The sequence below is a fragment of the Canis lupus genome, chromosome 11 (assembly GCF_048164855.1).
Source record: "Canis lupus baileyi chromosome 11, mCanLup2.hap1, whole genome shotgun sequence".
NCBI classification, from domain to species: Eukaryota; Metazoa; Chordata; class Mammalia; order Carnivora; family Canidae; genus Canis; species Canis lupus.
This window is the reverse complement of record NC_132848.1, coordinates 19,307,029-19,331,945: the sequence shown is the minus strand read 5'-3', so window position 1 is coordinate 19,331,945 and position 24,917 is coordinate 19,307,029. Positions and strand designations below refer to the sequence as shown.

General features: G+C 62.5%; 2 protein-coding genes across 2 annotated transcripts; one reads left to right on the top strand and one right to left on the bottom strand.

Moving 5' to 3' along the window:
- The first annotated feature begins 682 nt into the window (after positions 1–682).
- MAPK8IP2 (mitogen-activated protein kinase 8 interacting protein 2) lies at positions 683–10,506 on the top strand. The gene is made up of 12 exons (XM_072843372.1): positions 683–915; positions 1,884–1,989; positions 3,281–3,571; positions 3,717–3,810; positions 3,908–5,119; positions 5,371–5,446; positions 5,578–5,750; positions 5,831–5,940; positions 6,635–6,739; positions 6,862–6,932; positions 9,419–9,517; positions 9,770–10,506. The coding sequence occupies exons 1-12, from the start codon at positions 851–853 to the stop codon at positions 9,840–9,842; spliced, it is 2,475 nt and encodes an 824-aa protein (XP_072699473.1). The 5' UTR covers positions 683–850; the 3' UTR covers positions 9,843–10,506.
- Positions 10,507–18,700: 8,194 nt separating this feature from the next.
- Positions 18,701–21,596, bottom strand: ARSA (arylsulfatase A). The gene is made up of 8 exons (XM_072843382.1): positions 20,985–21,596; positions 20,665–20,905; positions 20,366–20,584; positions 20,125–20,294; positions 19,735–19,859; positions 19,513–19,640; positions 19,201–19,303; positions 18,701–19,102 (listed from the first exon to the last, which is right to left on the bottom strand). Exons 1-8 carry the CDS (start codon positions 21,200–21,202, stop codon positions 18,783–18,785), a joined length of 1,524 nt encoding a protein of 507 aa, XP_072699483.1. The 5' UTR covers positions 21,203–21,596; the 3' UTR covers positions 18,701–18,782.
- Between the last annotated feature and the right edge of the window lie 3,321 nt (positions 21,597–24,917).

Genomic DNA, 24,917 nt, shown 5'->3' with positions numbered 1-24,917 from the left:
ACCCTGAGACCAGGCCGGGCCCCCCACTTAGCCAGGGCTCTGCAGCCCGGAGACCAGGCCGGGCCCCCCGTTAGCCAGGCTCTGCAGCCCTGAGACCAGGCCGGGCCCCCCACTTAGCCAGGGCTCCTGCAGCCCCGAGACCAGGCCAGGCCCCCCACTTAGCCAGGGCTCTGCAGCCCGGGACCAGGCCGGGTCCCCCGTTAGCCAGGCTCTGCAGCCCCGAGACCAGGCCGGGCCCCCCGTTAGCCAGGGCTCTGCAGCCCTGAGACCAGGCCGGGCCCCCCGTTAGCCAGGCTCTGCAGCCCCGAGACCAGGCCGGGCCCCCCATTAGCCAGGGCTCTGCAGCCCCGAGACCAGGCCGGGCCCCCCGTTAGCCAGGGCTCCTGCAGCCCCCGGGACCAGGCCGGGCCCCCGGTTAGCCAGGGCTCTGCAGCCCCGGCCCGCTGCGCCCCCCTCATCCCTCCGCAGGGCTTCCTGTCCGCGGACCTGACCCCCCACCCGCCGCCAGTCCGCGCCTCGCCTCCCCCGCCCCCCAAGAAGCCGAAGCTGAGCCTCTCGGTCAAACCATCTCGTCTCCTCCAACCAGCTTGCCCGCCGCCCCCGCCCCTCCCTGCTCCCGGATCCTCCCCTCCCCTCCCCTCCCCTCCCCTCCCCTCCCCTGCGGCGCCGCTCGCCCGCCGCGGTGTCCTGGCGGGGTGTCGAGGTGTGTCGCGGGCGGGGTGTCGCAGGGCGGGTCACGAGGTGACTCGGGGAGGGCTGGACGGCGAGGGAGGGAGGACGGAGGGCGAGCGGGGCCGCGGCTCCCCGCACCCCTCCCCCGCCGCAGTCGGCAGGCCTCTCCCCGGAGAAGATGGCGGATCGGGCGGAGATGTTTTCTCTTTCCACCTTTCATTCGCTGTCGCCGCCAGGCTGCAGGTACGCACCCCGGCGCCCCGGCCTTGGCAGGCCCTTGCCATCCGGCAGCCCCCGGCCCGACCCAGCCCACAGCCTCCCGCGCCAGGGCCTGCCACCCCACCCCCATCACCTTTGGGGACCCTCTCCGCCCCTACGGCCTCTCACCTGTCCCCATCCTCCTTCCCTTCAGGATCTCTATTTTTGTCCCACCCTCACCCCTTTTTATGGCCCTAAGGACCGGTGCCGCACCCACATCCTGCCGGGCCCCAGGGCCGCACCCAGCCCCTGCCGCTGACCCCTCAAGGGTGGAGGAGCGGGGCTGAGCCTCCGAGGGGCAGGATGCTGAGCCACCTTCTGGGTTTGGCAGTGTCCTTCGGCCTTGCTGGGCCTCTCTTCCGTAGAGGCCTGTCTCTCGGCCTTGTGGGGCTCAGGAAGGGAGAGAGCGGAGACCCAGCTGGAGCCCTTGGGGGAAGGGCCTGAGGTGGGGAGATTGTTGGACCTCTGGGTGTAGACTGGTCTTGGGCAGGAGCGGGGAGACAAAGTGGCCGGTAGACTCTGCTCCCAGAGCAGCCCTACCTGCCCACCCCCTCCAGGCCACCGCCGCTGCAGCTTTAGCTCCCCCTCCCCCCACTCTGCTCCATCTGACTCCCCTGGGGCTGAAGCTGTGACCCAGAGGGGCCTGGAGCAAGGAGGAGAGGCTGCTGACTCTCTCCGAGAGGAGGAGCTGGAGGAGGATTGAGGGGACCAGTGGCTCCCCTGGGCTGATCATGGCTCCGATGGTGGGAGGAATCCGTGGAAGAGTAGAACTTGGGGGTCTAGGTGATGGCAGGATGTGGCTCGGTGAGGGGGGTTTCTGGAGCCCATGGGTCCTTGCAGTTGGGGGAGGGGGTCCCTCCTTAGGACCGGCTTCCAGGCAGGGAGGGAGTCCAGGGTTGGTGGCTCTCCTGGGAGCCCTGACCTTGCTCTCTGACCGTGGTCCCCTCTCCCAGGCCTCCCCAGGACATAAGCCTGGAAGAATTCGATGATGAGGACCTGTCTGAGATCACCGATGACTGTGGCCTGGGCCTCAGCTATGACTCGGACCACTGCGAGAAGGTGGGCAAGGGGCTGGGGGGCATGGAACCCTCTCCAGAGAGAACCTCCTCAAACGTGGAGTTTGAGGGTGGGCCTGAGTTCAGCCTTGAAATGAGAAATCTGGTTGCCCTCCCGCTTCTGGCCTCCTGGCCCAGGGTCCTCCTTGGTATCACGCCTCTCTTTTTCTCAGACTGTTCACCGTCCACAGAGGGCCATCCCCAGCATTCTCTGCCTGGCCCCTGTCACTGGGCTAGCTTGGTCTCACGTGTGTCCTCAGACCACTCTTTAGGAAGACCTCACCCCTTCCTGCTGCCACCTCAGCTGTCTCCTTCCCAGCCCTCTCCCCACCTCTCAAGTCTCCATCTATCTGCCTTATGTCTCCACCCCTGAGATCTTTTCTCCCCCCATCTCCTGCTTCTCCACCCCCTCCCTGTCTCTGCATGTTTCTGTTTTCATTCATTTAAGAACGTTTCTGCCATGTGGAAAGTGCCGGGGGCTTCCAGGTGTGTGGAAGGAAAATGGGACAGGTGTGGCCCTTGCCCTTGGGGGCTTCTAACTCAGTGGGGAAGAAAGACATGTAAGAGATGCTGGCTGGCTGCCTGCAGGCCAAGGACCGGGTTCCAATGAGAGGACACTCTGGTGCAATGAGGGGGGAGGGAACCCAACAGAGACTGAGGCCTTCAGGGAAGACTCTCCAGTGGAAATGGCACACAACCTTGCCCTTAGGAAGACTAGATGTACCTGGGCAGATAAGGGAGGTAGAGAATGGAGGAGAGGAGTTGCTGGCAAAGTGATCAACCGTGTCAAAGACCCTGAGGTTGGTGCAAGCTTGGTTAATCCTGGTTCTGGTTTGTCTTAATGCATTCCACTTAGCATCTGTAGGCAAAGTCCTGTTCTAAGGGTAGGGTGTTTCAGCACACAGTGTGGACATGGCCCTTCCGTAGGGGGGCTTGCAGCTTGGGGGTGGGGTGGGGTGTAAAGTAATTGCGAATTGGGTTAAAATGCCATGAAGGAAGGAGTGTTGGTGTCAAATGTGATGCGGTTTGGGGAGAACGTGAGGGTGGCGAGTGGACGGGCCGCTCCGAGGATCTCTGTCGCTTAAGCTTAGAAGTCTGGGCTCTTCTCAAGAACCGGAGTGATCTTTTTTGTATCTTAAGCAAATTAAAACAAAACAAAACTGCTGCGTTGGTGGGGAGCAGAGTAAACTGAGCCTTCTCTAACTTCTAGCTTTCTGCTTTCCCCTTTCCTGGCAGCTGGAACCTCAAGTCACTGCTGAGCTCTGGCCCACTCTGCCTATCCCTCCTTCTTGCAGGACAGTCTCTCCCTGGGACGTTCGGAGCAGCCTCACCCCATCTGCTCCTTCCAGGATGACTTCCAGGAGTTTGAGATGATCGATGACAATGAAGAGGAGGAAGAGGAAGAAGAGGAGGAGGAAGAGGAGGAAGAGGAGGAGGATGAGGAGGAAGGAGTCAGAGAGGGCAAGGAGGGAGGAGGCCCTGGCTCGGAGGCCCCTGCCCCAGAGGCCCTGATCCCCTCCCCCTCCCTGGAGGAACCCCACAAGAACCGACCCACCACGCTCCACCTGACGACGCTGGGAGCCCAGGTGAGCACCCAGACCCACTCGCAGCATCCTGGAGTTAACCTGGGCTTCCAGTGTCTGGGCCTCGGATCCCCAAGGCCGCCCGCCTGCGCCTGAGAGCTGGACACCCTCCTGAACCCCACTCTCTCTGCTCCCCCGCGTGCCCCAGGACTCCCTGAACAACAACGGAGGCTTTGCCCCTGCGCCTCCAGCTTCCTGGCAGGAGACCGCGCTGTGCTCGCCTCCCCAGGAGCCCCTGAGAGGTGAGCAGGGCCGTGGTGCCAGTGTGGGGTCACAGGCGGCAGAGGAGGGAGGAGAGGGGCCCCGGTGGTCTTGCTGACCCCCACTCCGGCCCCGCAGAGCCCCCCGCCTCCCTGCAGCCCACGGACGCGAGCCCCTGTGGGGCGCAGTCGCCCATGCACCCAGGCTGCGACTGCGAAGGGAACCGGCGGGCGGATGCCCCCGTGCCCTGTGGGGCCTCGCCATCCTCCGACCCGGGCATCGAGGCCGACCTGGGCAGCCGCTCGAGCGGGGGCCGCGGGGGCCGGCGCAGCAGCCAGGAGCTGTCGTCGCCGGGCTCCGACTCGGAGGACGCAGTGGGCGCCCGCCTGGGGCGCATGATCTCGTCCATCTCGGAGACGGAGCTGGAGCTGAGTAGCGACGGCGGCAGCAGCAGCAGTGGCCGCTCCTCGCACCTCACCAACTCCATCGAGGAGGCCTCGTCGCCCGCCTCCGAACCCGAGCCCGAGCCCGAGCCCGAGCCCGAGCCCCCGCGCCGCCCCGCCTTCCTGCCCGTGGGCCCCGACGACACCAACAGCGAGTATGAGTCGGGCTCCGAGTCGGAGCCGGACCTCAGCGAGGACGCAGACTCGCCCTGGCTGCTCAGCAACCTCGTGAGCCGCATGATCTCTGAGGGCTCCTCGCCTATCCGCTGCCCCGGCCAGTGCCTGTCCCCCGCCTCGCGTCCCCCCGGGGAGCCCGTGTCGCCGGCCGGCGGGGCGGGAGGCGCGGGGTGCGTGGGGGGCCCGGGCGTGGAGCTGCTGGACATGGAGACGCTGTGCGCCCCGCCGCCGCCGGAGCCCCCCGCCCCGCGGCCCGGCCCCGCGCAGCCTGGGCCCTGCCTCTTCCTCAGCAACCCCACGCGTGACACCATCACGCCGCTGTGGGCCGCTGCGGGCCGCGGCACCCGCCCAGGCCGCGCCTGCTCGGCCGCCTGCTCGGAGGAGGATGAAGAGGATGAGGAGGACGAGGCTGCCGCCCAGGCCAAGGCCGGGCGCCCCGGGGGCAGACCCCGGGGCCCCACGGCAACGCTGGACGCCTCGCTGGTGTACGACGCGGTCAAGTACACACTGGTGGTGGACGAGCACACGCAGCTGGAGCTGGTGAGCCTGCGGCGCTGCGCGGGCCTGGGGGACGACAGCTCGGAGGACAGCGGCGAGGCCAGCGAGGAGGACACGGCTGCCACCTTGCTGGGAGACCAGGGCCCCGAGGATGCCTCCCCAGACAGCCCCGACCTTACCTTCTCCAAGAAGTTCCTCAACGTCTTTGTCAACAGCACATCTCGTTCCTCCAGTGAGCGGGAGGCGGTCCCGGGGCGGCCCGGGTGGCCTGGGCATCTCGGGTGGTCACGGATGCGGGCCTGGGGCAACCCCAGGTCTCCGCAGGGTGGAGGGTGCAGGGTGCGGGCTGGGCTGGGGAGGGCCGTGCTCCCCTCCCAGAGTCGGGACAAGCCAGGTGCTCCGCAGGTGTAGGGAGGCCGGGCCTGCAAGGACTTTCCCCCTCTGCCTCCTGAGCCTCTGTCTTGCCCCGTCTCTGTGTCCCAGGCACCGAATCCTTTGGCCTCTTCTCCTGCTTGGTCAACGGGGAGGAGAAGGAACAAACCCATCGGGCTGTCTTCAGGTACAGCCCTTCTCATGGTTGTGGGGGGTCGTCCCCAGCCCCAGCCTGCACACAGCTTGGGACCTGGGTGGATGCAGCCCACTGTGTTCCACCCCTCCACCGGTGGCCTCCCGCCTCTGACCTGCTCTCAGGTTCATCCCTCGCCATCCCGATGAGCTGGAGCTGGACGTGGACGACCCCGTGCTGGTGGAGGCCGAGGAGGATGACTTCTGGTTCCGTGGCTTCAACATGCGCACGGGGGAGCGTGGGGTCTTCCCTGCCTTCTACGCCCATGCAGTGCCCGGCCCTGCCAAGGACCTGCTGGGTGAGGTCCCGTCCCTGGGGGTGGCTGGTCACCCAGCCTGCCCCTGCCCCCTCTGCCTGATGACACCCCCTTCTCCCCAGGGAGCAAGAGGAGTCCCTGCTGGGTGGAGCGCTTTGACGTGCAGTTCCTGGGCTCTGTAGAGGTGCCCTGCCACCAGGGCAATGGCATCCTGTGTGCAGCCATGCAGAAGGTCAGTCTGGAGGCAGGGGTCCAGCTCAACCCCATCGGCTGGCTCAGCCTCTGGAGGTCCCAGGCCTGTGACCACGGAGGGTCCACACAGTGCCTTGGGAGCCTGGGTGGCCAGGGATCCCCGCTCTGAGTCAGAGGCCTGGGCAGACAGGCCTAGGGCAGAGCTTGGCAGCTGTCCCCTGTCACGTCGGTGTCTCTGCCTCCACCGTACTCTGCCACCTGTGCTCTATGGCAGCTTTGTGGGTGTCTTGCTGGCCCTTTCTTGCCCTCAGGCCATGCTGTTTTGTCTGCCAATCAAGACCAACTCTCAGATCCTTTCCTGGGAGTCATTGGTTCAATCACTCATTCATTCACCTGGTAGACATTTAGTGAGCCTGCCCATCTACCAGCCCCGTGATTGAGTAGGAAAGCTCCAGAGAACAGGACAGCCCTGTAGCTCGTGGGATGGGCAGCGAGGAGGCCAGGGCTTGTGGGAGCCATGGTCCTGTCTGGAGGAACAGAGGCAAGTGGCAGGCTTTGTGCAGAGAGGTGACCAGCCGGTCCTGAGCCTGAGGAATGGCTGAGATCCCCCCGGCTCATGTCTTCTCCAGTCACGGCCAAGAGTCTGCCTCCCTCCTGTGACATGTTGCACAGAGGGGATGGAAGGACACACTTGAGGGCCCTTGAGACCATCCCTCCCCTAACCTCTTCCCCAGATTGCTACTGCCCGGAAGCTGACCGTCCACCTGCGTCCTCCTGCCTCCTGTGACCTTGAGATTTCCCTTCGGGGGGTCAAGCTGAGTCTAAGTGGAGGACCTGAGGTGGGAGTGTAGGGGCCTGATGCGGGGGCGGCTGGGGGTCTGACGGAGGGGTGTCTGGCAGGGGTACACAGGCAGCCCCAGACCCCGCCTCTCACCGGCACTGCCTGCCACCTGTGTTCCAGGTCCAGCACTGCAGTCACTTCTTCCAGATGAAGAACATTTCCTTCTGTGGCTGCCATCCCCGCAACAGCTGGTGAGAGCCCTACCTTCCCGAGTCCCCACAACCCTGAGAGTTGCTCATACACAGCCCCCGCCCCGCCTGACTGCCCCACCCGCACCCACGCGGCTGCCACCCTGCACTGGGCTTGGGAGACACGGATCAGAAGAGCTGTCACCTGGTCTGGGTGGGGAAACACAGACTTGTAGTAGCGCTGGCAGATGTCTGTACAGGGCTCCAGGGAGCAGACCTGCCAGGGGGTGAGTCCTCCGGGACCCAGGGAGGGACGAAAGGCCACTCTGCAAGCTTGGAAGATGGGTATGGAACGAGGTGGATGTCGGCAGAGAGCCAGCTGAGCTGGGGCTGTGGTGAGGGACAGCGGGCTCCCGGGGGCTGTCAGAACTCTGTACCTGAGTCCACTTGCAGTGGAGTCACGGGATGACTCAGCCAGTTTGATAGGCCGGCTCTGGCTGCTGTGCAGGGCACACGGATCCAGGTGCCGCAGGTCAGGCACGTGCAGCGTCCTGAACGCATTCAGGAGGCGGGACAGGCAGGAGCTGGGTTGGTTGGATGTACAGGGTGACCTGGAGGGAGAATCCAGGGTGACATGCCACCCCGATGACGGGCAGAGAGTGACCCACACACCGAGCGGCAGCATGGAGTGGATGGGCCTGACATCCTAGAGACACGGCATTTAATTGCAGATGCAGTGAGATCAAAGTGGCCATTTGTTACATGGGTTTGGAGTGGGAAGGAGCCGTGGAGGGAGAGCTTCAGTTGGGGGCAGGTGGGTAACGGTGGCCGAGGTGAACAGGTAGGCAGGCAGAGCGAGAAGGGGCAGGACGGAAGGGAGCGAGAGAGCCGGTGTTGTGACCAGCTGGCCGAGCCGCAGGCTGCCTGCCCAGCCCGGCCCCGGCCCGCTGGTCCTAGTGCCCTCAAGGAAGGAAATAGGAGTAACGGAAAGGCTGGGCCAGGCGGGGGCTCCCCAAGCTCCCACGGGGTGTCACAGGAAGCAACCTACCTGGAGGGCAGGTGAGGGGTAGAACAACACAGCGGCAGGGCACTGAGGCCTGGGACAGAGCTTGAGTCCAGCACGTGTGTTGTGTCTTTGCGGTCTGGGTGTGGTGTTAACCCTCAGCGGGGTCGCAGCCCTGTTTGGTTGTTTTTCCACCGAGGAGGGAGATGCTGCTTTGCAGGCTTCCCAGCAGGAGGAGAGTGCCAGGGCTCAGACCAAACAGCAGGCAGCTCTGGTGCTGCAGGGGCGGGCTGCAGTGCAGGGGGACCCCAGGCGCGCGGGTGGGCTCCACGGGGGCGGGCGTGCACGGGGAACCCCAGCCGCGCAGGGTGGGCTGAGGGTGACCTTAACAAGAGGGCAAACAACCTGGATCGTTGTGTAGACCTGGGCTGCACGAGCTCAGGCCTAGACACCTGCACACTGATCCCAGTGCAAGCCCGTGAGAGAAAGATGGTCAGACCAGCTGATCGGGATCAGGTGGAGGCGGACGGGAGGGGGCGTGGGGCTGCTGTCTGGCCCCGGGCCTTCCTAGTGCTGGTTCCTTCGGGAGCAACCCAGGCCCTCACAGTAGGAGGCTCTAATGAAACAGTGTGAGGCGAACACTTGAGTCATGACCGCATTTCCTCAGGAAGTAGGCAGTAGACCCCGGGCGTGCTGGACACGCTGTGTCTGGTGAACTTGGAGAGTGTGGCCTGTAAGATCCCGGACTGGCGTGTGTCCTCCCCTCCACCATCCAGAGACGGGCCGATCAGAGGCCGTCAGGAGGCGTCTGTGCTTAGTGATCAAGGTGCTGTTGTGCTTGGGGCTTGGTGAGCGGCGTCCGAGGGCTGGTGGCTGTGCGTGCGGTTCTTTGAACTCAGCCGTTGAGACCAGGCTGATCACGGAGGACGTGAGCACGCCGTCCTGGCAGTGACACTGCCGGGCGCATGCCCGTCTGGTGCCCCTGAAACCCTAGTGCAGCCTGGTGCGGGCGGGGCTGGCGGCGCAGGGTGCCCACAAGCCCTCCCTCTGGGCGACGACTTTTGTGAACGTCTTAGATGGACAGGATGAGGCAGGTTAGGAGAGGTCTGAGTGAGCCCGAGGTGGGGCAGTGGCTACAAATCCAAACGGAGCCGGGGCGCGAGTTTCTTCTCTGCGAAGGCGGTTCTGCGGTCGGAGCTCGGGAACAGCTGCGGAGTTGGCAGGACGCGAGTGGGGCCGGCAGGCTGGGCGACTCACGTCCGGGCGGCAGGAAGGAGGCTCTGTCTCTGGCCCGGGGCGGCTCTGGGCGGGGGCCACCCCGTCCTGCAGAAGTGAACACAGGTCGCTCACTCCTCTTGGTGCTAGCACTGTGCTTGGACTAGACCCCAAAAGGCCACCCTCACATCTTGAATTCCTGTGACCCACGCGTTTTCCCACCCCCACTCTCCTCCCGAGCCCTCTGCTCCTGAGTCTTGCCTCCGGACCTCTGGGGGGCCTGAGGCGTGGGTCTGGGCTCTGATGCCCCTCCGCACCAACCCTCCTGCAGCTATTTTGGCTTCATCACCAAACACCCTCTGCTGAGCCGCTTTGCCTGCCACGTCTTTGTCTCCCAGGAGTCCATGCGGCCCGTGGCCCAGAGTGTGGGGTAAGCGGGGCAGGAAGATTGGCCAGGAGGCGAGGTCAGGGAGGAAGGCCTGGTGTGGGCTGGAGAGTTGGGGCAGGGATGAGGGCGGTGATGACAAGCAATAGGGGTGCAGAGTGGAAAGTGGGTGGAGGTGGCAATTACCCTGTGACCCCCGGGCCTGAAGAGCTGAGGAATGGGGTCCGGGGGTGATGGGCAGGCCCGGGCGGAGCGACTCGCGGCCCGAGTGGCTGCTGGACGACTCTCTCCCCCCAGCCGCGCCTTCCTAGAGTACTACCAGGAGCACCTGGAATACGCCTGCCCCACAGAGGACATCTACCTGGAGTAGCCCCGCCGCTGTCCTGCTGTCCATGCAGCTGGGCTGGCCGCGTCTCCGGAAGCCGCCACGGCTTTGCAAGAACTGGACTGGGGGCACGTGGGAGCTTATGTCCAGGGCGTTTCCTCCTTGCTCCCCGGGGCTGCGGGGGAGGGGAGTCCTCTCCTCTTTCCCTCTGATCCGTTCCTCCTCTCTGTGTCACCTTCTTCCACCCCCCGACCCATCTCCTCATTTCTGTCTGTCCCTCTCTGTGCCTGCGATCTCTCATCCTCTGCTCTTTACTTGGGGTCAGAACTGGGAGGATTGTAGAGGAAGGCGAGGCTCTAGGTGACTGGTGGCACCAGGCTCCCAGGTGATCCCCTCCCAACCCTCCCCTGTGATTTATAAAGGAATTTTAATTTTTATAGTGAATCTCAAGGGATTATCCCATCCTTGACCACAGGAACAAAGAGAAGGACCCCGCTTAATACTGCCCCACATGGAGTTCAGGGGGAAGCAGGGAGGGGTTCCCCAGAAGGGTCCTGGGGGAGATTAGGAGTAGCTCTTGATGCTTACCCTGAGCCCCAGATGCTAGGAGGAGGGTGTCTACCCTGGCCCTGGCCACACCAGCGTCTGCTTTGCCGCTGCAAACACTCCCCGCAGTCTAGCACCTCAATAAACTCTCTGCTTGGTGTGACACTGGCTGTTTCTGCGGGGGGGCGGGGGGGGCCCAGGTAGGGGGCCGGGGGTCCAGGCGCCGCCCATGGCGGTAGGGACGTGAGAAGGTTCCTGGGAAGATTCACCCCTTCAGTGCTCCCCGAAATCATGCCCCGGGCCCCCCAGGGGTTCTCCCTGCATGCACCTGATCGGCCAGTGGGGGACGGGTGCGCAGAGGGCGGTGGTCACACTGTGTTCCTTCAAGCTGCACCAGGGCTCCCACTGGACAGTGCCTGTGGATACGCACGCTTGTGAGCGTGTGTGTGAGAAACAGGGGCCACAATGCTCAGATCTTAAAACTGGCACTTAAAAAATTCTCCCCAGAAAGCCAAAGGGGAAGGGGTGGCTATGTGTCACTATGCTTTATGTTGCTGTGGATGGAATCTTCCAGAGAAAGGGCTATCCTGGCCCCCGGCCCCCCGGGCGAGCCCAGCCCTCGGGTGCTGAGGCCGGCCTTCCTGAGGGTGGTCTGGGTGCCCCCACCCCCGAAGCGGAGCCCAGTGCTGCAGAAGATGAAGGCTCTGAAGCGTGAGCCAAGGGAAGGACGGATTCCCTACATATGAACTTAAAGCTACTGTCTCCACTCACGTGGCGGCCTGTGTGTGGCCCGGGCATCGGCAGGTGCACCCACAGGTCCTGCAGCAGACGCGCCGCGTGTGGAGCTGCCCCCAGACGGTCCAACCCCACCGTCAGGAAGAGAGAATGTGTGAGGAAACTCCCCCACGGATTCGAGCTGGAAAGAGGCAGAGCCCTGGATGTGCATGTCTGAGACTCGCACCCGTGCAGGGAGCGCGGTCGGGGCCTGGGCTGTGTCCGTGGGCCCCAGCTGCTCCCTGCACTTCCTGCCCTGGGTCAGCGGGGTGCCCCGCCCCTCCCCAGCTCCTCCAAGCTTCGCCAGTTCTCCCTGTCATTAACCGTCCCCCTGGGCTGGTCCTTTCCCTGGAGCTGCTCCCTGTTGGGGGACCCTTCCCGCGCAGCTCCCTTGCACCCTGGGCCCCGGCTTCTTTTGCTCAGCTCCCGTGGACCGGGTCCCTGCTCCATCCTGGGCTCTCCGAGCGGATGACTCAGCTGGCCTGCGCGCACCGGGCATTAGCCCACCAGCCCCGGCGGGCCTCCAGGGCCGCTCCCGCAGCCAGGCAGGGGCCAGTGCTTTGCCAAGTGCCAGCAAGGACCCTGGTGAGAGGGCTGCGGTGTAGACGCAGCGACAGCTCGGGGGCCACGGCCACGCCACTCCCACAAGCGTTTACGCGCCGGCTCCTGGTTAGCTATGTTCTGGGTGTTATGCTTTATTTATTTTCTCTGGTGCCTGAACCAGACCCACACTGCTGCCACCTCCACCCCCATTGTCACGGCCAAGGCTGTCCCCCACTCCCCTCCACGTGGCCTGGAATTTCCTCCTTTGAGCATCAGAAGCCTCCAGGCTCCCTACCTCAACCTGCACCTGTGACCTGATGAATTTTTAAACAGAACCCTGGGCAGCATGCTCCGTCTTAACCTCTGCAGTGGCTCCCTATCAAGACTGCCCTGTCCCTGCCCCTCTCAGCACCCCCTCCCCTGCGCACCATTTCTGAGCTTCCTATGGGCACCTCCTGTCCTGTCTAGTTTGCTGGGAGACCTGTCCTCCTGGGTGCTGGAGGGCCCGGAGCCTTGGAGCTGGGTGGGATGTCTCTCCTGCCTCCTGCCCTGGCAGAGGCTGAGAAATATGAGTCCAGGCGAGTAGGGGTGAGGCGGATGCCCTCTCCTCCTGGAGCCGGTACAGTGCTTGGCGCGAATGCTGAGTCCTCGGAGCCCGTGTAGGGAGCGGGCTTCTCATGTCAGGACTCTGACTTCTGGAAACCTGGCTCAGGGCAGCACCCTAAATGAAAACCTTTGTGCACATTCTTGTTTAAAATATTGAAAGCATAAAAATCATCTAAATTTTGACCAACTAAAGGTATATATGTACCTAATTGAAATATTGGGCACATATGAAAAAGTAATATGGAAAATACTTGTTATGCTATTACGGGAAAATAAATCTGCAGAGCTTGTGCTGGAAACTACGTGTTGAAAAAGAGTGAACGCGAGTCCCTGCTTCTCTTCCCTTTATTCCTGCACAAGCATGTCTTCATTGTTTCCAAAGTATTATAGGTGCTTATTAGAGATCCGTAAATGCAAATAGAAACAACCACGGAAAAACCAAAAATAAAAAAAAGCAAAGATATTCATTACAAACAAAAAATCTGACCACAGTAAAAGTACCCTTGTTAGGACTTGGGTAAGGATGTGTGAACTTGCCCTCCGGGCAGGCTGAACACAACGCTCGGGTAAGTGTGTATTCATCACCACTCTTAAAAACATTATACAAAGTAGAATTTCTCTATTTTAAAGTATTACTTTTCCGTTATAAAGAGCTCATGGTCATGATGGAAATCTTGGAACCTGCAGAAAATGGAAGGTAAAGTCCTCGTGTTTACTCAAAGACAACTCTTGCTGGTATTTTCGTTATTTTTCCCCCTTTCTATATATGGATTCTTATTTTATTTTGTCTGTGACCAGAGAGATCGAGGGACCCAATGAAAAATTTAAGGCAAGAGGATTAAAGCAAAGTAGCCGAGGTCACCATGCAATGAGCTTTGTGCAGTGAAAGACGGTCTACGCACAGTGAGTCTCTAGTTATGAAACCCAGACCCACAAATTCCTGATTCAGAAATGTTTGAGCAGGAAGAAAAAGGATGAAACAGATCTGAAAATAAATTTAAAAAATATATTTTGTGGGATCCCTGGGTGGCACAGCGGTTTAGCGCCTGCCTTTGACCCAGGGTGTGATCCTGGAGACCTGGGATCGAATCCCACGTCGGGCTCCCAGTGCATGGAGCCTGCTTCTCCCTCTGCCTGTGTCTCTGCCTCTCTCTCTCTCTCACTGTGTGCCTATCATAAATAAAATAAAATAAAATAAATTTAAAAAAATATATATTTTGTTTATTCATGAGAAACACAGAGAGAGAAGCAGGCTCCATGCAGGGAGCCCGAGGCAGGACTTGGGGGGTCACGCCCTGAGCTGAAGGCAGACGCTCCATGGCTGAGCCATCCAGGCGGCCCTGAAAATAAACTTAATAAGGTACAACCAACTTACGTACACACTGGATTCTGGATCCTACATGTGCAGAACACCATTCTCTCTGGATGGCAATGTAATAGGTGTGACACTAAGCGTTCAGCCCTTAGGGAAACCCCAGGGTCCGACCAGCCGAGGAGGGGGGTCCAGGCTGGCTGGGCTGCTAGAAGCTGCTGGAGGATAGCTGACCCTGTGACCCTGTGACCGGGTGCCTGGTCCTGGGACTGCCTGCGGGCTGCTGTCCCTTCCAGCTTCGCTCAGGTTCAGGCAGGAGGAGGAGCAAGGGCACAGGGGCCCGCAGCTGGTCTTAGGCCCCAGTGAGGTGTAGGCAGGAGGGAGGCCCGGGGGAGGAAAAGCCGGTGTCAAGTCCAAACTCGAGGCCTCCCTGAGCCATCGCCCGAAGGATGTGAAGCAGGAACATTTACATGCTGGCTTCTGGCCCCTGGGGGTGGGGGGTGAGGGCACATATTGGGCAAATATTGGGCACATATGAAAAGGGCAGCGTCCGCCCTCAGAGCAGCTCACGGGCAGGTGAGAGCAGAGGGAGGAAGTGGGTCTTCCTGGGATCGCTGGCCAGCCACAGCTGAGGTCGGAAGACCTGCCCCCGGCCTTCTGATCCTTCAGTGCTGAGCAGTGTTTCTCACCTTCTCCTGACCAGGGAGCATGTGGGAAGATGCTCCTCCACCCAGCAAGCAGGGACCCAAGGCCGGCGTCCTGGGATGCGGGTGACGGGGAAGTAGGTGGTATTGGGGATCATTGCCTCGGCACTGAGCAGAGTAGGGGACCTGGCTCCTCAGCCCCAAACCACCGCTGTGAGCTGGCCTCACCTGGTGCAGGTGTGGACACGGGGGGGCGGGGCCTGCGCAGGGGTCAGGTGAGTGTGTACAGGCGTTGGCGCGTCGCATGGAAGCTCCTGGAGTGTGCCCACCCCACCACCCAGGTCATGCTCTGTGGAATTCCCGACCTGCGAATGAGGTCCTTGTACACGGAGCTTGGCGGAGGAGAGATTCAACCATTTACCCTGAAAGCTGCCTCGGCTGTCATTTCAGCGGATGGCAAGAAGAGGAACTTTGATTTACTTTGTTATTTCCTTTGGGCAGATTCGGAGCAGGCACATGGCCGGGCGCCTGGAGCCCCCACAGAGCCCCGCCCTCCGCCCAGGGTGGGGGGCACCCCCCTTGGCCATCATCCAGACCTGCCTGCACTCTGTTGGGGCGCCCGCATGAGGGTTCCGTGGAGGGAGACGGCCGCCCCGGCACTTGCATCCGCAGAAGGGATGGGGCAAGCTCCTGCCCCGTCCTTCCTTGAGGACCCCCGGGGAGGTATCCCAGGGCGGGCGGCTAGTCCAATTGGGGTGGCAGCAGGGGACATGGAGGTCCTGCTGTTCAGGCACGGCCCCTCCCCAGCGTGCACAGCCTCCCGTGGGGTGGCAGGTGGCGCAGGTGGATCCCCAGGGGAGATCCTCCATCTCCTGCCCCAAACCCAGCACGTCGCGCGGGCCCTCTGGAGGGGACCAGTCGGCCTCCTGACAGCCCAGGTGTGCTGGGATTAGGACAGTGCGGTTAGTACTTAACTTCTCTATCACTTAGTGTGTGGTCACCACCAGGCTGCGGAGCGGACTCTGGATAACGTAACCGCAGGGAAATTTCTTGGGAGGGTGTTGGGACTTGCAGGGTAGAAAAAAGGCACGACAAGGGGTCACCACCTGGGGACCCATGTCTGGGTCATGGCCGGCACCAGGGTGACTGCCCTCCCTCCAGGCTGCAGGGGGACTGCAGTTCCCAATGGGCATGGGGGTTCCCTGGGGAGGCAGGCCTGGGGCACCACGTTGTTCCAGGGTTTGCAAGATGATGAGGAGACGTTTCCACTCTCGCTGTGGAATCCTGGGCCAGGCCGCCCCACAACAGCTCTCTTCAGGGCCCTGGTGGCCGGTCAGCTCCCCTGGCACCCCAGGCCCCTCTTTCTCCATCGGGTCCCTTTCTCCAGAGACCACCTGAGGCTGCCCCTCCTTGCCGTGGCAGGGGTGGGCCATGGCCACCCAGAGGAAGGGTCACACACGGGAACCACTCCTCCGTTACTGCCCGCCCTGCCCCAGCCTGGCGTCAGGGAGGTGACAGGACACACGGGACCCCTGATCGACTGTCGGGTGCAGGGAGGTTAGGGCACAGCTCCCCGGGATGTCAGGGCATCGCCTGCGAGGCTCTAACTAGTACTTGAAACTCAGGGAAGAGGCCAGTTTAAGGAGGATCCCGCGGAAACGGCCCCTTTGCTCCCCCTTCTGGCCACCTGGGGGACAGGCCAGCCTGTGAGCAGGGAGGAGGTGAGGAGGGGAGCGGGTCTCCCCGGATCCCTCCTCCCCCCAGCGCACCTAAGGGGAAGTGCGCTGGCAGCCGCTCCAAGCAGCCTGGCTGGGCTCCGGGCAGGGGAGGCCCGAGGCGGTGGCTCTGCGGAGCCGGAGGCCACTGCCCGGGGGAATGACCAGTCTTAAGCTCACAGGACAAGGGGCAGTTTTTTAAATCAACAGTAGCAGGGAGGAAAGGAAGTTCAGGGACATTGCAGACAGCCTTTCAGGCCACGACGAGCGTGCGCACGAACATGTGTGCATATGTACGTGTGCCATGTGCTCACATGCATGTCTCTGCACGTATGCATGCATTAAAAAATTTTTTTTAAAAGATCTTATTTATTTATTCATGAGTGACAGAATGAGAGAGAGAGAGAGAGAGAGAGAGAGAGGCAGAAACACAGGCAGAGGTAGAAGCAGGCTCTACGCAGGGAGCCCAACGTGGGACTCGATCCCGAGTCTCCAGGATCAGGCCCTGGGCCGAAGGCGGCGCTAAACCGCTGAGCCCCCTGGGCAGCCCTGCATGCATGTTTGCAAGTGTGCGCACACACACACGTGATGTATGAGGAGCTGAAAGGATGAGAGACAAGCACGTCTGCCTGCAAAAGCATCACAGCAAAACCAAAAGTAGGGTAAGAGGGTGAGAGTCTGCTTCTCTCCAAACCACGGGAGCAAGGGGGTGGGTTTCAACACCATCCTCAGATCTCAGCCAGCAGAGAAGCCCCCCCCCCCCCCCAGCTATTATGCTCTTACAGGACCCGCACTCTTCCTCTGTGGTATTTCTCAGCGAAATTCTCGTTTCTACTGAAGAAGAAAATACACAGGTGACGACATAAGAATGTGGCCGTACTGCTCCATGTATACGTGCGTCTCACGTTTCCACCCTTCAGTCAAGTCAGAACATCTGCAGCCTCTCATGTTCCCCAGTGACCCTTCTCGGGCACCATCCACGCGCCCCTGCCCCCACCCAGGAGGAAGGGGTGCCTATGGTGCCGAATTCCCCGAGATCGCAGGGTTGAAGCCCCTATCCCTTGCTAGGCCAGATGCGCTGCGGGAACAGGGATGGGTCCCCTCTGGTGATCTGCACCCCAGTAGCCTGCTCGGCACTGGGTGGTGAATAAACCTTACCCAGGTGGGCAGCAGGCCTGGAGAAGCACCTGTGCCTGGTGCTGTGCATGGGTGTTAGGGTGGGTGTGGTTCTTGCTGGGCAGTTGGTCTTTGGATGCACAGATGGCGTGCCCGCTCCGGTTCCTCAGTCATCACTCTGGAACCTTCTTGAGGTGACTGTATGACCCACTGGAAGAGAAGCTGCAGTCTGCAGGGGGAGGGCGTGCCTGGCTCATCTGGGGCCAGGCCTCCACTCACACAGGTGCACACGGGCCCTCCTTTTGCCAGCATCACTGGCTGCAAGGGTCCCCAAGAAGCCACTGCCCTATGGGGGGAGCCCCAAGATGCAGCAGGACCTGGGTGTGGTCAGTGCAGCCCCCAAGGCAGATGAGAAGTGACGGGAGAGCCAAAGGGAGCAGACGGGGTGGGCCTCAGCGTCGGTGCCACAGGCCCCCTCTCCAGACCACCTGCTCGCCCACGTGGCCCCACACATCTCATTCACACATCCCCTTCCAGCAAGACCTCTTTTGGCAGAAGGTAACTGATAACCACTAGCAGCGGCTTAAACAGGAAGGGTTCACTATACTGTGAGCTCTGCAGATAGGGGCCTGGAGATGCCGGCGGGGCTACTGCGTGATGCTGGCTGGGGCAGCGGTAGCACGGCGCCGTCCTCACTGCCCCCCGAGGAAAGATGCTGGATGGGGGGTCATGTGGGACTGCCCCGATCCTTCACTGACCAGGACTCTTGGTCACATGCCATTCCTGGACCAAGAATTAGGATTGGACTGTGACTGGCTCTGCTGGTCAGGGAGAGGCTGCACTCTTAGTCCATGGGCCTCTGCCCAACACTGGGTCAGTGGGGGTCTATGAGGGCAGTGGGTGGCTGCCCACGCTGGGGCCTAAAGCACCCAGACTGTGCCCTTCCCATCGAGCCAACGCTGAGCGAGCACAGGGGGCATCCGTGGACGTGCCCTCAGCACACACACAAGGTGGCTCTGTGGCACAGGTGGGCAGCTGGGGCAGAGCACGCGGACCCCAGCAGGGGCCAGCCAGGCCAGCATGCCGAGGGCCAAGGGCCGCTGGGCAGGGAGAAGGCAGGCCTCGGCGGGAACAGGGCCCCTCGGGGGTGTGAGCTCAATTCTGAGCCTGGGGGCAGCCTGCAGAACTTTGAGCAGGGATGCAGCCAAACCTGAGCTATGCCTGTGTCGCTGGTGGGAGACAGGAAACGTGTGTGAGGGCGGAAATGTGGAGCCTCAGTGGAGGCCGAGGCGGGGCCTGAGTACCTCAGAAGCTTATCTCCCCTTACCCCCACCTGGAACGTGCAAATCATCTCCCGCCCTCAGACAGGTGTCTGATAGGAGCCCTGGCGTTGCCCGCTGCCCACTGTCCCTCGTGCCTGCCGCGACCTGCCCCTGGCACTCGGGCACTTCCTAGGCTTCTTGAAGGGACATGCTCACACTCAGGAACGAGCTTGCACTGACACGATACAATCACAAGATGCCTGTGTTCCTATTCCAGCCAACCTCTGATGGCTCGGTGACCTTGCTCTCAGTTTCCTCATTTGTAACGCAGGCAGAACAGCACCTACCTCGGGGTTATCACAAAGATTAGATGCAGTATCACACCTATGAGTACCAGCTGGTGTTATTAGCGTTCTCAGGTACATGCCTGGGTGGGGCGAGGGCCTGGCTGGCCCGTGCCAGTGCTCTCAGGCCTGGGGCTCAGGGCAGTGGCAGCAGGATGGCCGGGGGGTACAGCCAGGCTGACAGCAGATCTGCAGGGCAGGATCCTCGCCTCGGGCCATCTGGCTGGGGCTGAAGGTCACGGTGGCGTCAAACTGGGCCTTGAGCAGCTGAAGTTGCTTCAGCGCCTGCAGTGCCTCTGGGGCGACCTCAGCCATTCCTCCCAGGAGGTTGTAGTTCTCACCAGGGTCCTCGGACAAGTCAAAGAGCAGTGGGGGCTCATGGGCAGTCAGAGGGCTGGAGGCGTGGCAGGCAGGGTCCGGTGTGGTGTCACTGTGGGGAGAGCCTGGGGAGGAGGGCAGGTCTCTGCAAAGGGCGAGAAGGACAGGAGGGGCCAGGCTCTGGGGCTACCAGGGGATCAGCAGGGCGGGGAGAGGAGATTACCCTGGGTGAAGAAGTGAGCTTTGTACTTCCCACTGCGCACAGCAAAGACCCCGTGGACCTCGTCTGGATAGGCCGAATAGAAGAAGAGAGACTGCCGGGGGCTCTGGGGGCAAAGTCAGGGATCACAGGGTGGCCAGAGCCCCCCAGCACTGACCTGCATGTACCCAGAGCCATCAGCCTATGTCAGGCCCTGGACATGCAGCTGCTCCTTGCCCACCCGAAACCCCACTGGCAGCACCACCTGGGTGCCACTCAACAGAGGAGCTGTGGAGTGGGGGGGTAGAGTCAGGGTCTCAGGGTTGTGAGCACTACCCTGCCTGTGCCCAGCAGCAAGGGGCTGAGATCAACACCATCCAAGGTGACGTTGGGCAGCGGGGCCCCGGTCAGAGACGCCAGCGTGGGCAGCAGGTCCAGGGAGCTGGCGAGCTCATGGGTCACACCTGGAGGCAGAAGGCTGTGTGTGATCAGTCCATTTGCCACCAGGACCGGGGAGGTGGGGCTGGGGGTTCATGAGGAGAGGGCCGGGAGACTGACCAGGAGCAATGTGGCCTGGCCAGAAGGCCAAGGCAGGCTCACGGACACCCCCATCAAAGGTGGTTCCCTTTCCACAACGAAGAAGGCCAGAGCAGCCACCATGGGACATCCTCATCGTCTCGGGCCTGGACGCACAGGGGGCCATCAGTGACACTCAGGGGGACCCCTGGTGACCCCACCCCAGAGTTACACGCGGTGCATGAAAATAACCAGCACCCCATGTACTCGTGGCCCCCCGCCTCCCGCGTGCCCCGTGGGTCACAGCACACAGCCAGCATCTCCTCAAACAACCGTGTCCCGCTACATCCTCAGCCAGTGCTCAGGATGGGGAGACCCCAGTGACTGCTGCTGAGGGACCCACCAGCACTTCCCCACACCCTGCCAGCAAACCCGTTGTCTGCAGTGAAGATGACCAGCGTCTCTCCGAGCAGCCCCAGGTCCCCCACAGCTGTCATCAGGGCCCCCACAGCTGCATCCAGCTCCATCAGGGAGTCCCCAAACGGCCCTCGGCCTGAGTGCCCGGAGAAGCTCTGCCCCCCGAACTGGGGGTAGTGGGTGTGCTGTGGGCGGAGACAGGGGTTAGCACTGGGTAGGGCTGCAGGGCAGGAGGGAGCAGGCCAGGGGCACTCACGTGGGAGGCGTAGTACAGGAAAAACGGGAGGCCCTGGCGCTGGGCATCAGCCATGAGGTCACGGGCGAAAGCCACGTAGCGGGCCTCGAGTCCAGGCAGCCAGGGGGGCTGAGCCTCCACGGACAGGTTGGCCAGCAGCGGGATGGGGACCAGGCCCTGGTCGCAGCTGCCATCACAGGGGGTGGACGGCGGAAAGCAGGTCAGGTTCTGGCAAGGGCCCTGGCGGAGCGGTTCCATTCAGGAGGCTGGGCTGCTGGCGGGCCTGGCCGGTCGCGGGGCCGGGGCTCACGGGCTCCTACCTGGTCGTGCGAGTACGGGATGCCCAGGAACCGGTGGAAGCCCTGGTGGGGGGGCAGGAAGGCCCCGTCGGGCCCCACCCCAAGGTGCCACTTGCCGGCGATCCCCGTCAGGTAGCCGCGGGCAGCCAGGACCTCGGCCAGGGTCACCTCCTCCAGGGGCAGGCCCCCGCGGGAGCCGGGCTCCAGGACGCCGGGGTACAGGCCCATCCGCACCGGCAGCCGCCCGGTCAGGAGCGCGGCCCTGCGGGACCGGGCGAGGCTGAGACGGACTCGAGGCCGGGGCGGACGCGCCCCCCCGCCCGAGGGAGCGACCCGCTTACCGGGAGGGCGTGCACAGGGACGTGGGCACGTAGAAGTCGGTGAAGCGCAGCCCCCCGGCGGCCAGCTGGTCCAGGTTGGGCGTGGCGGAGCTGGGGTGCCCGTAGCAGCCCAGGTCCCCGTAGCCCAGGTCATCGGCGAAGATCAGCACGATGTTGGGCGGCCCAGCGGCGGCCAGGCCGACGGCCGAGGCCAGGGCGAGGGCCCACAGCGGCCCCATGGCGCCCGGCGCCAGCGGCCTGGGACGGAGGGCGAGCCGGCCGCAGCGAGTCCCACCCGGGGCCCGACCCAGGCGCGGCCCCACCCGGGGCCCCAGACCCAGGCGCTACGCCTCGCCTCGCCTCGCCTCCGCGGGATCCCGACTCCGGGAACGACGCCCTCCTGGAGGCCGGACCCGAATACCCCGACAACCCCCTCCCGGCCTCCCAGCGGGCTTCCGGGGGCCGCTGACCCCAACAGCACCCGGAGGCCGCGGCCCGGACAGAACCCCGGGGCTCGGCCTCGAGGTCGGGGGCAGGAGTCACATGACGCTGACCCCCGGGGCCCGCGCGGCGGGACGAGGGCAGTACCGGGCGGAGCAGGGGCGGGACGGGACCGCGGACGGCGGGGGCCCCGCGGGCGCTTCCGCCTCGGCCCGCCCCGCCCCGCCCCCGACTCCGCCCCGCCCCGCCCCGCGGTCCCGTGACCCTCCGCGCGCGCGGCCCGGGCGGGCCCTCGTTGGGGCGGGGCCTCGTTGGGGGCGGGGCCTCGTTGGGGGCGGGGCCTGCTCGCACGCGGCATGGGGCGGGGTTGGGCTCGGGGTTGGGCTCGGGGTTGGGCTCGGGGTTGCGGGGCGCGCGCCCGGCCCCGCCCCGTCCCCGTCTCCGCCCCGCCCCGCGGTCCCGTGATCCTCCGCGCGCGGCAGCCCGGGCGGGCCTCGTTGGGGCGGGGCCTCGTCGGGGGCGGGGCCTACTCTCCCGCGGCCTGGGGCGGGGTTGGGCGCTGGGTTTGGGGGCGAGCGCCCGGGCCCGCTTAGCACCCCTGGGCCGTTGGAGGGGCGGGCAGGGCGGGGCCCCCGACCTCGGGGGCTGGGAGACTCGGGGTCCTTTAGGAAAGGACCTGAGTGCGGGGAGGGGGCGGGGTGCCCTGGGCATCCTGGATGAGCCACGCGGAGCGAAGGCCGCGGAGCCCACCGACCGCGGGCTCTTTGCTCAACGTTACTTCCGGTGTTTTTCTTGAAACGCGAGACAGCAAACTCTTTCAGACCCTTTCCGTGCACGCGTCTGTGTGTGTGTGTGTGTGTGTGTGTGTGTAGTGCGCGTACGGTTTGGGACGTGCATCTGGTACCTGGGCTCTGGCCTGCCCGGGGTCACACTAGGGCCAGAGCTGCCGCACCGGTGACCTTGCAGACCGGGCTTCACCTGTCTGGCCCCCGTTGGTTTAGCTGCCTCAAAGGGACGGAGTGGCCAGAGGATGGCTAGGTGGGTAACGGGCCCCCCAGCTGCAGCTCCCCCGGGGCAGCTCCCACCGCCCCAGGAAACTCTCCAGGACCGCTTTCTGGCCTGTTTCCCTCACAAACTCAGGGCATCCCTCTGGGACTCTGACCTCAGGAAGATCAGGATCTGGGTTCCCGGTTGGAGAGGCTTTCCGTGGCTGCTGACGGTGGAGCAGAGCTCAGAGTGGACCGCGCAGCACATGTCCTCTGGGGACTGCGGTGGGGGACCAGGACACGGGTCCACTGAAGTCCAGCCCTGGCTGGGGAGCTGGCACTTTCCTGATGAAACAGGAAGGCTCAAGACATGGGGGAGTGTGGAGGAGCAAAACTGGCAGGGCGGGAACTCTCGGGAATGGGGCTGGCCTGGGGGCTGGGGTCAAGGCTAGCTGCTGACCTTGTGAGGACAGAAAGGGGCCAGTTTGGCAACCTGTCCCCTTGGTGTCACATCCCAGGGTGGTTTCTGGGCCTTTGCGTGGGAGTGGGATGGGGTTGAGTAGCCAGAACAGGAAGTTTTTCCATGGCCCAGAAATCTTTGAACCTGTAATTGGAGCTATCACAGCTGGTCGGCGCTGTGAATTGGAGTTTAAAAGGAGTCAACCAAAAGCACTTTCTTCCCTTTCAGCGGCGAGCTGGAAACTACCCCAGGCGGCTGAGGACCTGCCCTGATTCTCGGGAAGAGCCTGCCTGGGGTTGTAATGTTATGCAAATGGCTGGCATCTTCCCCTGCGGTTCCTGAAGGCACCTCAGGTGTGTGCACATGGGCCGGCGGAGCCAGCCCGGCCCTGACCTCTAGGTAGGGGGAAGGTCTGTGTGCTGCCAGCTATGTTTGTTCAAAGCCAAGCCTCTGCAGGCGTCTGAGTCTTTTGGAGATATGAGTTCTTTTTTGGCACTGCTGCAGGAGCTGGCAGGAGGGTCAGCTTGGGATAGAGCCCTGATGGGAGGCAGCCTGCCAGCGTGCATGATGTGGCTCTGGACGCCTGGGACATTGCTAATTTGGAACTGACGCCCACAGTTAGGAGAGGGGGGCCTTGCAATGAGTGGTGCTGGTCTTGTGCTTCTGTACCTAGGACAAGGCATGAGAGGCCTGTGTCTCCTGGGCCTGCGTGGGGTGGGTGGGGTGGGTGAGTGGCTTCAGTGAGAACGCCCAGCCCACGGGGGAGGATTCTGCAGCAGTTCTGGGGCTGGCTGATGTGGGGGCCCAGGACGTCAGAAGCCATCTGTGCAGGCCCCCAGTTCCTCCCTCCTTGCCCTCAGGAACTGCTAGACCTCAACCTGGTCCACCAGGTGGTATTTCCTCCCCCACGGCCACCCTGACCTGGTGGGTTGGTCCCAGTTCCCGCATGGCAGGCTGGTAGGTGCATGTCTCCACCTAGGGAGGGAGGTTTGGTTTGCTTGACCAAACTTTAGTCCGTCTTCTGAACCTTTTCCTGGGCCCATCTGTGCACTTCCTTGTAAATCTCAGTGTTAGCAAGAACGCTCCACCCTTGATATCTGATTAGGTTGTTTTAATTTTTTTTCAAGATTTTATCTATGTGATAGAGAGCCCGAGAGTGTGTGTGTGTGTGGGGGAGTGTGGCGTAGGAGCAGAGAGAGAAGCAGGCTCCCCTCTGAGCAGGGAGCCCAAACCATGGATCCTAGGACCCCAGGATCTTGACCTGAGCTGAAGGCAGCTGCTCACCCCTCAGTCAACAGCCACCCAGGGTCCCTCTGATCAGGGTCTTGATCCCCGCCCCCGCAAGGTGACATCTGATCACCTGGTCTGTCTTTGGCCAGAATCCTGGTGGGTTGGTCTAGCCAGAACCCCCCTCACCCCTGGTGTTTTTAGTGAAAAAGTCAGTTTTTTCCACTGACCCCCACCTGCTCCTTAGCTGTTGTAGTTCAAGTTTTCCTTGACCCTTGTAGGATCCCTCGCTGGGTCTGGAAACTAAACTGATAAAGACAGATGAACAGGATAAAGCCCACACATTTGTTTAATTTTATAAGGTTTCCGGGGATCCCTGGGTGGCGCAGCGGTTTGGTGCCTGCCTTTGGCCCAGGGCGCGATCCTGGAGATCAGGGATCGAATCCCACGTCGGGCTCCCGGTGCATGGAGACTGCTTCTCCCTCTGCCTGTGTCTCTGCCTCTCTCTCTCTGTGTGACTATCATGAATAAATAAAAATTAAAAAAAATTTTATAAGGTTTCCTTGACATGGGAGACTTCATAAGGAAATGACCCAAAGAACCTGTTAAACTTGAGTATCTTGTGCTAGGTTTGGTGGCGCCTGGACAACTGCAGGAGAATATGGCAGGTTAAGGAGTCTGAGGGTTAGTGTGGTAGATGGGAGAAGCTCAGCAAGGCCAGTTTGTTGGGATCCTTTCCTTTGTCTTTGGCATAAGAGCGCTCCTGTTCTCTGGGGATGGGGGGAGTACCTCTCACAGGGGGGTTCATGGCCTGTTTCAGGGGACACCGGCAGAGGAGGT

Bases quoted from the DNA above. Each gene is read 5' to 3' on its own strand.
- ARSA (XM_072843382.1), bottom strand. From the start codon at position 21,202: ATGGGGCCGCTGTGGGCCCTCGCCCTGGCCTCGGCCGTCGGCCTGGCC. The intron at 20,906-20,984 runs GTAAGCGGGTCG...CCGGTCCCGCAG, and splicing joins TCCCTGTGCACGCCCTCCCG to GGCCGCGCTCCTGACCGGGC. The intron at 20,295-20,365 runs GTGAGTGCCCCT...CTCCGCCCACAG, and splicing joins TCCTGTACTACGCCTCCCAC to CACACCCACTACCCCCAGTT.
- MAPK8IP2 (XM_072843372.1), top strand. From the start codon at position 851: ATGGCGGATCGGGCGGAGATGTTTTCTCTTTCCACCTTTCATTCGCTG. The intron at 3,572-3,716 runs GTGAGCACCCAG...CGCGTGCCCCAG, and splicing joins TGACGACGCTGGGAGCCCAG to GACTCCCTGAACAACAACGG. The intron at 5,751-5,830 runs GTGAGGTCCCGT...CCTTCTCCCCAG, and splicing joins CCCTGCCAAGGACCTGCTGG to GGAGCAAGAGGAGTCCCTGC.